Below are 11964 nucleotides of genomic sequence, written 5' to 3'. Positions count from 1 at the left end.
AAAAGGACCAAACACACACACACACACACACACACACACTTCTAATTTCACAGTCTCACTGGCATCAGTACATTCACACCAGTCCACTGAAAAAATAAACTTTTCTGGACTGTGGACTGTCAGATACTAGGAATACTAGACTTGACATTTTCTATTCATCACACTGTAAAATGTGCCAAAAAAAATGTCATATCTTATTACTGTAAATCATTGCTATATTTATTAGGTTAGATGATGCATTCATACCTGCAAGCTAAACTGTTGACACTTACTAGAGAGCTAAATAAATTTATATAAATCCTAATTTAACGTTCAATTATATTGACAGAAAAAAAAGTTAAACAGTTGAAGCGAATGATAAAATACTTTCACCTAATCCAGTTTAAAGGGATAGTTCACCCAAAAATGAAAATTCTGTCATTAATTACCCTCATGTTGTCCCAAACCCGCAAGACCTTTGTTTATCTTTAGAACACAAATGAAGATATTTTTGATGAAATCCGAGAGCTTCCTGACCCAGACAGCAACACAACGTTCAAGACCCAGAAAGGTAGAAAGGACATCGATAAAATAGTCCATGTGACACCAGTGGTTCAACCTTAATTTTATGAAGCTACTTTTTGTGCGTAAATTTGATTATATTTTTGGTTGATGTTCTGTAACATCTGCCAAAATATATTCAAGCTTTTAGAATATCTCACATAAAATCGGCAATCAGTCACTAATACTGAATATTCTGAATATATAAGATAAGAAGACTTGCAGCACAAGTTCAAAATAAAACCTGCCCTCTATTGAGTTAATATCACCCCACCTCTCCAGATTCAAACTGACTGAATAAAACAATCGCGATATGAGCTGGTGAAACTGGATTGCTGGTTCAGACCAGGAATTGTCCGAGCTCCAGCTAAGCCTACCCTGCATAATTGGTTAAACTTGGCCTGGTCGCTTTAACCCAGGTTATATATCACCGTCTTTAAGTTCACTTTATCTTAACAGCTTTAATGCAGACTTAAGGAACCTCTCATGTTCACTTCAAAGCCCCGTTCCGAAAGCCTTCAAAGTCAGAGACTACAACCTCTGTATCGCCTTCAGACTCAGAAGCCGGACTCTGGCTGAGTGTGGGAAAATTTAAGAGAGCAACTGCATTTTATACTCCAATTCTGTTTATTTAGGAAATCCACTCCTTAAACATATCCAGTGAAAAGACTGTCCAGAGAAGTACAGGATGGAAAATAACTTTATTTTAAAAAGGTGATCTGTGACAGAAGGGAACGTGTACGGTTACAAACTAAATGTGACATTCTATCGCTATAGCGGACAGTTCTTATTAACATCCAGAACAGTGGAGCAGACAACAGGAACGAAACAGGCCAGCTCAGGTTGACTCATAGGCTTTTTGTAGACAGAGTGATGGCTCACATCAATTAAATAAGTTGTTTTTTGTTGTTTTTCAGAGGATTTCAGTCACAAAAACGAACAGTTTTACACCAAATGTTTGAAATAAAAAAGAAAAATACAGGAAAGATGGCTCACTAACAAAAAACGACAATAGTACGTTTCTTGAAACTATCACGAGTTGATCCGAGCACTTCATGAAGAAAGACGGCCAACGAATTGCAACACTGCCTCAGGAGAGAACGGAACGATTACCTTTTTTTCTACCAAAGTAACATCAAGCCTGCATGTCGTGGTAAACACATCACGTGGGAATACAGAGTTTTAAAAGGGGGCTCCCCCCGCCGTCTCCTCCCTCACTTTGTAATTTGCCTCAACAGTAAATCAGAGCTCACTGCTGGGCCCTCTGACTTCAGCGTGGAGTTGTCCTCTCCCAGCATTCCTGCGCTCATGAATCATTCTGATTCCTGGCTTCCACCAGGCATTTCCTCTACAACTCTCTCCCTCTCAAAATTCAGCAAGGAGCAGAGCTGCTCACGATCCAGGGCAGCCTTCGATTTGGGCCACAGGAGAACAGGGAACACAGAACGTCATTCTAGAACTTTCCAGATCTTGCTCCAACTGTTAAAGGGATATTCTGGGTTTCAATACATGTTGAGCTCAATCAACAGCACTTAACATAATATTGATTACTAGAGCAATGCAGGAAATGACTGAGGCCAATCCATTAAAATACTCACCATTTTAATAGTGCCTAAAAAATATGGATGTTAACATGATTTTAGTATGAAAAATTGCTTACTAAACTTTCCTGTGTAAAGTTGTATCAAGTTTTGCAACTTCCATTGTACGACAACAGAATGTCTAAAACCCAAAAATGATGACAAGAACTTTACAGCTCAAATAATAGACAACTTTCAATAGAAAAATTAAGTACATTTTTATAAAATTATATTATCAAACTATTGGTGCCCAATCAAAAAAAAATTTATTTTTTTTATTTGTGATAATCAACATCATCCTACAAGTGCTGTTAATTGAGTTTAACTTGTGTCAAACCTAGAATATTCCTTTTATTCTGTTGTTGTGTGGATTTTCATGGTTACTGACCTGTTTCCCTACAATTTGGGATTCTCTCAGCAAACCAAGTTTTTTTCATCATATAAACTGTAACATATCTTAATAATAACATTCATTAAATGCAAAGAAAGATCTATAAGAAATCCATAGTGCCATGGGAAATCACAGAAATATCCTACAAGAGCTTCGAGTTGCTGTTTCCCAAAGGGTGGGTAGAAAGTAGAAAGGCTTTCTTAAATTATTATTTCAACAAACAATCAAAAACTGCTTCTTAGCATTTAAAAGACCAAGTTGGCTAATTTCTTATTCAATTATATACAAAACATACAACGTACAATACAGAGATCACTTCACAAGTTCACGAATGAGACCAGTTCTGAAGCTCTGTGTCGTGTAAGCATGTTGCGTGTATGTTAACCTGTGCCTTCGTGTGCGTGTGTGAAGATGTATCTGTCGTTTCATATCATGGCCTGGATCACCATCCTGCCTTTAACATGGTGAATGTAGGAGCTCTCCTTGTCGGCCAGGCTCTGAGTAGCCATTGTCTCATCATCACTGGCACTGGGCTCCTCTTTCACCCGGATGACTCCACGGTGAGTGTCCAGTGGTTCGGTGGGTGAAGCGGAGGTGTTGCTGCGGTTGCTGTCGGGGCTGTGCTTCCTGATGACGCCACCAGAGGGCCAGCTGTCCTCCTGCATGGTCTCGTCATGAAAATCCTCTCCTTCTTCCTCCTCTGACTCCTGCAGGTGGATGTTTGGCTGACGAAGCTGCTCGATCGATTTCGAAAGCATCTATGGGAGAGAGAAACATGATTTATTATTGGATGTTCATGAAGTGTTTCAGTCAATGAGCGATTTATTGTCCCTGTGCCAATTCAGGCAACACAAATGCTGTCATTTACCAGAATTGGGACTCATTCACAAGATGGCATAACAGCCAAACAGCGAGCCTCATATAAATACATCCTACGTCAAGTAAATATAGTCATTGTGTCCTGGAGTTAGTAAAACACTTTTTTTTATATCTCCCACTAAAGCCTGTAAGCGGATGTAAAACTACACAGGTGCCCTATTTAGCGCAGGTAAAACATTGTTATTCAACCAGAAAGCTAATCCCTGATTTCACAGTATTCATGACCTCATTTCTCTCAGAAATCATTTATTACTCCTAACTACAAGAGTTTAGGGTTACAGACCGTCCAAAGAGTCTGTTTGGACAAAGTATTTACTTGTTAATAATTAGTAAGAATAATTAGGAAATGCTTCCAGTCAGATCACATTATTTTTATGGTACAAACTGTATTCAGCTCTGGAACAAATACCAGGGTCAGTTAAATAATGCCATTTGTATCATCTATTGCAATATAACAAAGAGTGAAAAATTGAAGGGGGTCTGAATACTTTCCGTACCCACTGTATATATATGCAATTCATAAATAAGATTTGAATACATATCTTCTATGATGATAAAATAATTTTGATATTTTTGGGGGGCATAAAGTTTGAAATGTCAGAGTGATACAACTGCCCTAATATCATAATGAAGAAAAAAGCAACTTTAAACTTAAATGGTTTGGAATAATCTACTACTATTTCTTAAGGGGAAAAAAATATTTTAGCTTCATTCTTTATTAATAAAAAACAAAAAAATCTTGCCGAATTGGAGTCATATGGTGCAACCAATATGCAGTAAACATGCAGAAAAAAATACAATATGAAATTATATCTTAACTTATAACTGTGTATCAAGGTAAAAACCTCCTAAAATATCAGATTGATATTTTTAGTTCAAACTGTAAAATGTCATGTGGTACGACTCCCCCCAAAAAAACATACCTAAAAAGGTTTTTAAAAATAATTATTTGTGTACACTCATATGTGTTCAAGGTGTAGGAAAAATATGTTTTAAGTGATGGTTTATCCACATGACATTTTTAGGGTCAGTGAACTGAGACTTTTAATAGATTTCCAAATTCATTTGACACCAACATAAACACAAAGACTACATTTCTAAGAACCTGTGCTTTTTTTATGCACTCTGCATTTAGCATTTTTGTAATTAACTATGATTTGCTAGTTTCACATGATTTAAACATGAAAAACAAATGAGTTAGCAACTTTCAAACTACAGTCATGCAACTATACCAGTCATTCGTGACCCAGACTAGACTGTTTTTTTGTACATGGCCCTGGTGACTGAGCCCATATCAATAAATAGCCAAAAACAAGTGCTCTCTGGGCACTTTTGATCTTCACGTCTGAAAATTGCACTTGTATCCTTGAATTTCCCATAGCACTCTCAGCAATAATAAGGCAGATCAATCTGCAAGCTCCTGCTAACAATGGAGTCTTTCACAGCGCGAGCCTCCCGTGTCGCTAACCTTGCATGCGCGGCAGAATAATTGCACTTAAACGGATGGCCAGGTCACGGCTGCTGGTGCACAGAAACACAAATATTTCCACAGGGGAACAAAAGTATGTATTCTATCCACTTTGGTGCCCATTTGAACTTGTCCCTGTGCAATTTTGTGGTGTTAGCATGCAACTGATGCCTTAAGCTATGCTAATTCAAGTGCTGCTTCTGAACCCAGTACAGGTTTTTCCCTAACATAATGGAGATGGGCTGTCCAACTTTAGTTCCCATGTGAACTGAATGGTATTTCAAGGAAAATGTGCTTTAGGATGACAACATAATCATTCAGCTTCATCCTCATCTTCCCATGATAGCACTAAAGTCATTGTTGCACTGACAGGTTGATTAAGTGATTGTACCTTGTTGATGTGGACCTGTTGCTGGTACTGTTTCTGCTTCTCCAGGAAGTTCTGGTGTTGCTGCTGAATCACAAGTTGAGCTAGTGTGCTCTGGGGCAGTGGAGCCGACTGGGTTCGGTTTAAGGGCCGGTGACGAGGCAGTTTGGGTCGAGTGCTGCTTGGAGAGCTTTCCATCATGGCCAGTGGAGAAGGAGGATGCACAGGACTTTGACCTATGTAACAAAATGTATGGATCTGATCAATATAAATCTAATAGAATAAAAGTTTCACCCTCTCTGCCCTGATTTCACTTAAAGGAACGGTGCACCCAAAAATGAAATTTGTCACTATTTACTCACTCTAGACCTCCTTAGCATGTTCCCTAGAGAAGAAGTGATGCTCATGATTTGTGAATGAATCATTCTTTTAAGTTGGATCTTTTCAATTTATTGGTTGATTCAGTTTACAAAGCAGTCTGGATGATTTGATTACAAGGCTGGAATACACCACATTACTTTTGCCCAGATTTCCCCCCCCAGTTTACAGTCTGGACAAGTTTACGCTAGCTGCTAAAAGTGAGTCTACAGATTTGAGTTGACAGATTTCACTCAGAACTGTGTAGTGTATGATGTGCACAGTCTTCCTTCAGACTTCAAACCTATCCAGTCTGAGGAGGACATCAAATATTTGATATTTTGAGATGATTTTAGAACACATTGTTCACATTTGTCATTTCTCATGGCAACGAGGAGCAAGTTTCTGCTTGAGTTTGTTGTGTTGAGAACGATTTGAAAGTCTGGTAGCATCGGATTGTTTAGTGTATGATGCCCATTTTTTCTCTGTAAACATTTACAAAGTCAGTGTTTTAAATCTGTTCAGATTTGAAAAGCCATGTTGTGTATTCGAGCCTTCAGTCTCAATGACCAGGGCTGAGTTTCCCAAAAGCATCGTAAGCCTAAATACATCGTAGACCTATTGCCACCAATGGAGCTACGATCAACTTAGGCTTACGATGCTTTTGGGAAACACAGCCCAGGTTGCAGCAGTATGTTCATCATACAAAGTTATCGCATGACTTCAGAAGACTTTGATCCCTTTATGTTGCTTTTTTGAAGCTTCAAGTATCTAGTCCCCATTCATTTCATTGAAGAAAGAAAGGAAAAAAGTCATATGGGTTTGGAACACCATGAGGGTGAGCAAATGACACAATTTGTGGTCTAATGTAATCTGTTCAGTTGAAATCAAATTCTATTATGCTGAATCTACTTAAGTATTCTGTAAGAATCTTATTTCTGTCATGACAACTTTCAGAGGGTTTGGCATGGTAATGTACATGACAATGTTTGTCTGCGGAATAGATCTGCTACGCTGCTGCAGCAGAGAAAGTACCGACTTGCTACCACCAATACATCCACAACATGCTGCTGTGAGCATGTAAGAAATACTGCTGCTGCACATATAACAAATGAATAAACCCCATATATAGCATACATGAATTACCCCGTAGCAGATCTATACAGGTGGAACTGGGGAAGGTGGAGGGTTTCTGAAGCGCACTACAACTGCTACAGCAAACACTAGCCGTGTATTTGAATATTGAGCAGCAAGCTCATTGGCTGCTGATACAAAGAACCAATCAGCTGCGCCTTGTGATGATGTCATTATGCCATATTGAGTTATACCTATATGGGACTGTGCCATCTAGAGTTTCATGACACAACTTTGGATATATCGAAGCTCTGATGTTCTCACCAGTAGAGAGGATCTTTTGGTGGCGGAGCTGCTCTTTCTGGAGGAGGTGCTGCAGGAGAGCTTGGTGGCTGCTGCTCACTTTGGTCTCCATTGCAACAGACAGGGGCACTGGACCCAGAAGTTGGGTGGGCAAACCTTGAATGACCGCTGATACACCACCACCCTCAACATGCTTCTCCTGAAGTCCTAAAGCAGCCTGAGAGGTGATAGAGAGGATATTGTCTATTAATTTCAATTGGTACAGTTGCAAACGTATTGAATTAACTGTTCAAACCTCAGTATGTGCTCTGATAAATAAGAGACTATGTGGAATGGTCTTGCATTGTTCAGATCAAAAAGTCTCTTATAGCCAAATATATGTATACAAATGTATTCATGTTTATTTAATCTTCTAGGTAGGGAGCAATAAACAATTTAAACTGCAAATTAACTCTTGATTAAATATTATTTGGCGCTACACTTGATTATTCTGGTTTGGCTGGACTTTAAACAGCAGTAATGGATGAGGTGACTGGGGAGGGCTGGAGTGCAACCGACACCAGACACTTAAACACAATATTTATCTAAGGCCTATAAAATCACTCAAGGTCAAAGGCCACCACCCTGAGGCTACACATATCATCCAGTCAGCCAGTGATGGTTAGTCTGTCAACAGTCAAAGCAATATGCAGCTGAGCCAAGGCCATAAACTACATTTCCCCTCATTTATCAGTGTAAACATCCACATCAAATTCATTAGAATTAAATCAGTCTTGGTGACTCTAAACTGGAATTCAAAAGAGACATCAATTAAAAATGTGATTTTTCTATAATGATGTCCTGATTATGGTCGAGTGACAGCTTACAACACGAGTGACAACAAAATAATATTAAAGTAAAATATTCACACTGTATATAGCACCAAAACTATTCACACTTAATACAATATCGAATTCTATATATCATATTTAAATGTAAGTTTAAATATGATATATAGAATATATATAAATTAATATATAAATTAATATTATATATACACTGCATATTAATATTATATATATATATATATGAATGTATATATTCATAAATTATACTCTTAGCTTAAGAGACTTCAAAAACATTAAAACATCTTCATAATTCCAAACGTTTGACTGGTAAATTAACAATATCACACATGCAGAAGAAATATCATATAATACTACTATATTATTAATTAATTAATTAATTAACAGTGAACTAACGGTTATGTAAATATAATATACAGTATATACACTATACTGTATAAATATAATAATAATTGATATAGAGACATAGAATCATATAATATTATATTTTATAAAAAAATCAGCAAAATATTTATTTCTGTTTTATTTTTTTATTTTTACTAAAATATGAAAATATTGTATATGTAGTTTTGTACTCAATCTTTTGAAAAGTCTTAATTCCTGAATATATATATATATATATTCAGGAATTAATGTGTATATTATATATATATATATATATATATATATAATATACACACACACTATACCGCGATACTCACTGCGGTCTATTTGAGTGAAACAGAGTTCATTGGGAAGCATTGTGTCATGTTGTTCATGCCAAAAATCCAGACTTGGTGTGAATAGGCTTTAACAGAGGAAGTTATGAAAGACGATGCATGTCATTATTTGACTTACACTGATGGGAGAGGCAGCCGAGAGACCCAGGGAGATATTGGGCAGCGATAGAGACGTATAGAGATTTAATAAAGACACTGAGCTTTCAGCCCCTAATAACCTCGGCTGTGACGGCCACCGCTGTGATGGAAAAAGAGAGGGAGGGAGGGAGAGAGAAAGAGAGATATTTTTGAAATCTCACTATGGACCATTGGAAAGAGCAACAGCAACAGAACAATAAACTTTAATGTACTAAAACGAATGACGGTTTTGTTCCTGCCACAGCGGAGCTGTATGAGCTCAACTGGAGGACATAAAACCAATGCCACAGAGAAGCCCACAAACGCAGAATCGCATCCCACTTGCTATTATTTCTCAAATTGAATTGTATCAGAGTAAAAACAGTCTCACTGCTGATCAGTTTTTGACTGTACTTCCTCCACTTGGTGGTGCGGCCCATCAGCATGTGGCAGAGGGGCTGTACTGTTTACCCTCCAATCCCTCCTGCCTATTCACTGACCTGTATGTCGATATCCGGCCTTATTTCACCCAGGGGACCAGTTCCCTCTGAAAGAAGATACCCAATGTAACGGATCACAAACACGGCTGGCTTTCGAAACTGGCGCGGTGTCTGCGGGTAGCACCGGTACGATCCATGAGACGTCAAGCTTATGTCAATACAATAGCGATCGGGCGTGTTTGTGTTGTTATCGTGTCTTTGGCTACCAGCGGCTGGTGGATCAATTAAGCTCAACCACCCACCAATTCGACCCTGGATCGCAGCGCAATAAGCATTCCTTGTCGGCTATTGCATTGGAGGTCCATGGGAGTGTAAACAGTGGTGTTGAAGAATAACACAGCTGCTAAGCTGAGGCTTCACAGAGACATGTCACATTTGCCCAGAATACACCTCTTTGTGAACAAAGTCCACGGGGACCCGGAGGAACCAAGCCGTGAAGCCACCAGGAAGTGAGTCAGAGGGAGCTAATGAACATCGGCAAAAGGGAAAAGCCCTCCGTGTTCCTATAGGAATATTTTGGGTTCAATACAAGTTACGCTCAGTTGGCAGTAGGGCTGCATCCCTTACGAAAATTAATCATGGTTTTACTGTAGTAAAAGTGTAGTAACCATGTTTTTTTGGCATTTTGATTACCATTTGTATAACCAGTTTTACTACAAATACCATGGTTAAACTATGGTTAGTGCAGCAAAAACCATGGTTAGTTTGTGGTTAACAGTTTAACTACTGTAACTATGGTTTTGGGTTTTATTTGTAGTAAAACCATGGTTAATTGGGATGATATGATATTTAAAAAAAGCTTGTTTGTAGGGCTTTACAATTTGGCTCACAATTTTGTGATTATATATGCATATGATTATGAAATTCTTATTAAAATTAACAAAAAATTTGTAATTTCACCATAAGATACTGAAAACACTGCACCATGAGCTGCTCACGTGTAAATGAACACAGTGCTTCACGCAGCGCATACTTTTTAAATTAAATCGCAGCTTATCAATTTGATAACTGATAAACGCACTTTTGGTTTAATTTCGATTACTTGACAGTATTGTGGTGTTATGTTGATTAACACAAAGATTATTCTGGCTTGTTCTTTGTTTTCTTTAGAAAAAAGCAAAAAGTAAGGTTATAATGGAATTGATTGGGGCCAATTTTTGGACAATTTAAAATACAAAATGTGAAGTTAGTTGTTTTGTTAAACCTGTGTATAATTTGAGATGTAATGTTATTATCTTAAACTGTATGGTCATATTAGGGGTTTAGTCATTATGCTGTCATGACAATGAAATAAAACTGAATATAACTTTACACAGAAAAAGTTAGTAAGTGATTTATTCACAATACAAGTAATGGGCTTATTTATTTGTTTGTTACGTCTTGTGCCTATAATGTTGAAACATTGAGTATTTTAACATTTACAAATTGGCCCCTTTCACTTCCATTCTTAATGCCTCACAGTAAACCAAGACTTTTTTTAAAGAATAGGGGAGTCAGAGTTTTGTGGTGATTTATATATAATATAAAGTCGATTGAGCTTAAGATGTACTGAACCTGGAACCTGCACACTATTTTGAAGGTTGGCAGTAAGAATATCCATAGGTGAGCCCTGTACGTAACTTTATTTTGAGCTATATCTGATCTAATCTTTCTTGCCCTGAGCTTTACGAGAGCTGCAGGCAAAGAAAACCACATAGCTATGCCTGTAAAGGTTAGCGGTACAGAGCAGGAGTTTGTGGGAGGAAGTGAATTGACTCTTTATTGTCCGTGCTGGGAGCCGTTTTCATTGGACTGAGACAGACAAGCAGGTCACAGGCTGTAGAGACAGACTTGTGTTTTCATAGCTGCACGAGGACAGGCTGGGCTTGTGTCGAGGAAATTTATGGGTGCGGCCAGGTGGCCATCAACTTTTCTTTAAGTCGTACAAGTTTTAATCTTTCAGGAAAGCTTTGATGAAACTGCTGTGAGAAAGCTTAACGGTTAATAGACTTGCGTACCTGTAATAAAACACATTTAATGTAAGTACCTCAGTACGTGTGGTGACTGGTAGAGAGGAGGGTCCGTTTTCAGCCCCCAAGGCACTGTAGGCCCCGTTGGGTGAACTGGGCCCCGATCCTGGTGCACTGCTGCTGGCTGTGGATTCTGGGGAAGATTAAATTAAACAGACATAAGTTCAAGAATAGACATTATTGATAATATATTATATAAACTGTAGATCTACAAATCCTTCATATGGTTTTGAACATTTTTTTTATACCAAATTCAACAAACATTTTATATGAAATTAAATGTCAAGTGTAAATTGCAGGTATATTTTACATGCAATTTGAATACATGCAGTTGTCATTGTGCAATATTAACATTTTCAGTAAGGTTTTGAAATACACTTTCAACGTAAAATAATAATTTTAAGATGCATTATGGGATGACACTCCTACCCAGAAGCTCCAGGGCTCTCTTTTTGAAAGGTGTCATGATGCTCCCTTCCTTCCTCCTAAGAAGCGGGCTGCTTCTCCTCTCTGCAACCTTCTGCTTTAACCTGGACCGCACCTTCAGATTGGGCTCTGAGACTGGAGAGAAAACATAATAACACATGTTAATCAAATATTCAGGATCTCAACTGTTTAGTCTAAACTTTCTTAGCCAAGCGTTGTTACGGAAATGTTTTGATGCATTTGTAGCTAGCTAAGTGTGAGAGGGGAATCCACATTGTTGTGCAGTTGCATTCCTGTACTGTGATGTTACAGGACTGTGATTAGATCTGTGGGCATTTGCAGGTTCTTTTCAAAGATCAGAGTTTCCTCACCATCTGGAGTAAATTAGC

At 38.1% G+C, this 11964-nt stretch overlaps 1 protein-coding gene across 5 annotated transcripts in view; it reads right to left on the bottom strand.

Annotated features, from left to right (window-relative positions):
* Nucleotides 1–2370: 2370 nt before the first annotated feature.
* Nucleotides 2371–11964, bottom strand: part of LOC107685547 (histone deacetylase 9-B-like) — a 36285-nt gene continuing 26691 nt past the window's right edge. For all 5 annotated transcript variants that reach the window (XM_016482168.1, XM_016482169.1, XM_016482170.1 and 2 more), the window contains exons 6-11: nt 11579–11710; nt 11167–11282; nt 8642–8761; nt 6981–7176; nt 5250–5461; nt 2371–3269 (exon numbers count right to left, since the gene is read on the bottom strand). In XM_016482168.1, the coding sequence (XP_016337654.1) occupies nt 2937–3269; nt 5250–5461; nt 6981–7176; nt 8642–8761; nt 11167–11282; nt 11579–11710 (1109 nt within the window). In that variant the 3' untranslated portion in view covers nt 2371–2936. The remainder of the gene's footprint in view (nt 3270–5249; nt 5462–6980; nt 7177–8641; nt 8762–11166; nt 11283–11578; nt 11711–11964) is intronic.

The sequence above is a fragment of the Sinocyclocheilus anshuiensis genome, unplaced genomic scaffold (assembly GCF_001515605.1).
Source record: "Sinocyclocheilus anshuiensis isolate Anshui unplaced genomic scaffold, SAMN03320099.WGS_v1.1 scaffold185, whole genome shotgun sequence".
NCBI classification, from domain to species: domain Eukaryota; kingdom Metazoa; phylum Chordata; class Actinopteri; order Cypriniformes; family Cyprinidae; genus Sinocyclocheilus; species Sinocyclocheilus anshuiensis.
The sequence above is the reverse complement of the archived record's forward strand: the minus strand, read 5'-3'. Positions and strand labels throughout refer to the sequence as shown.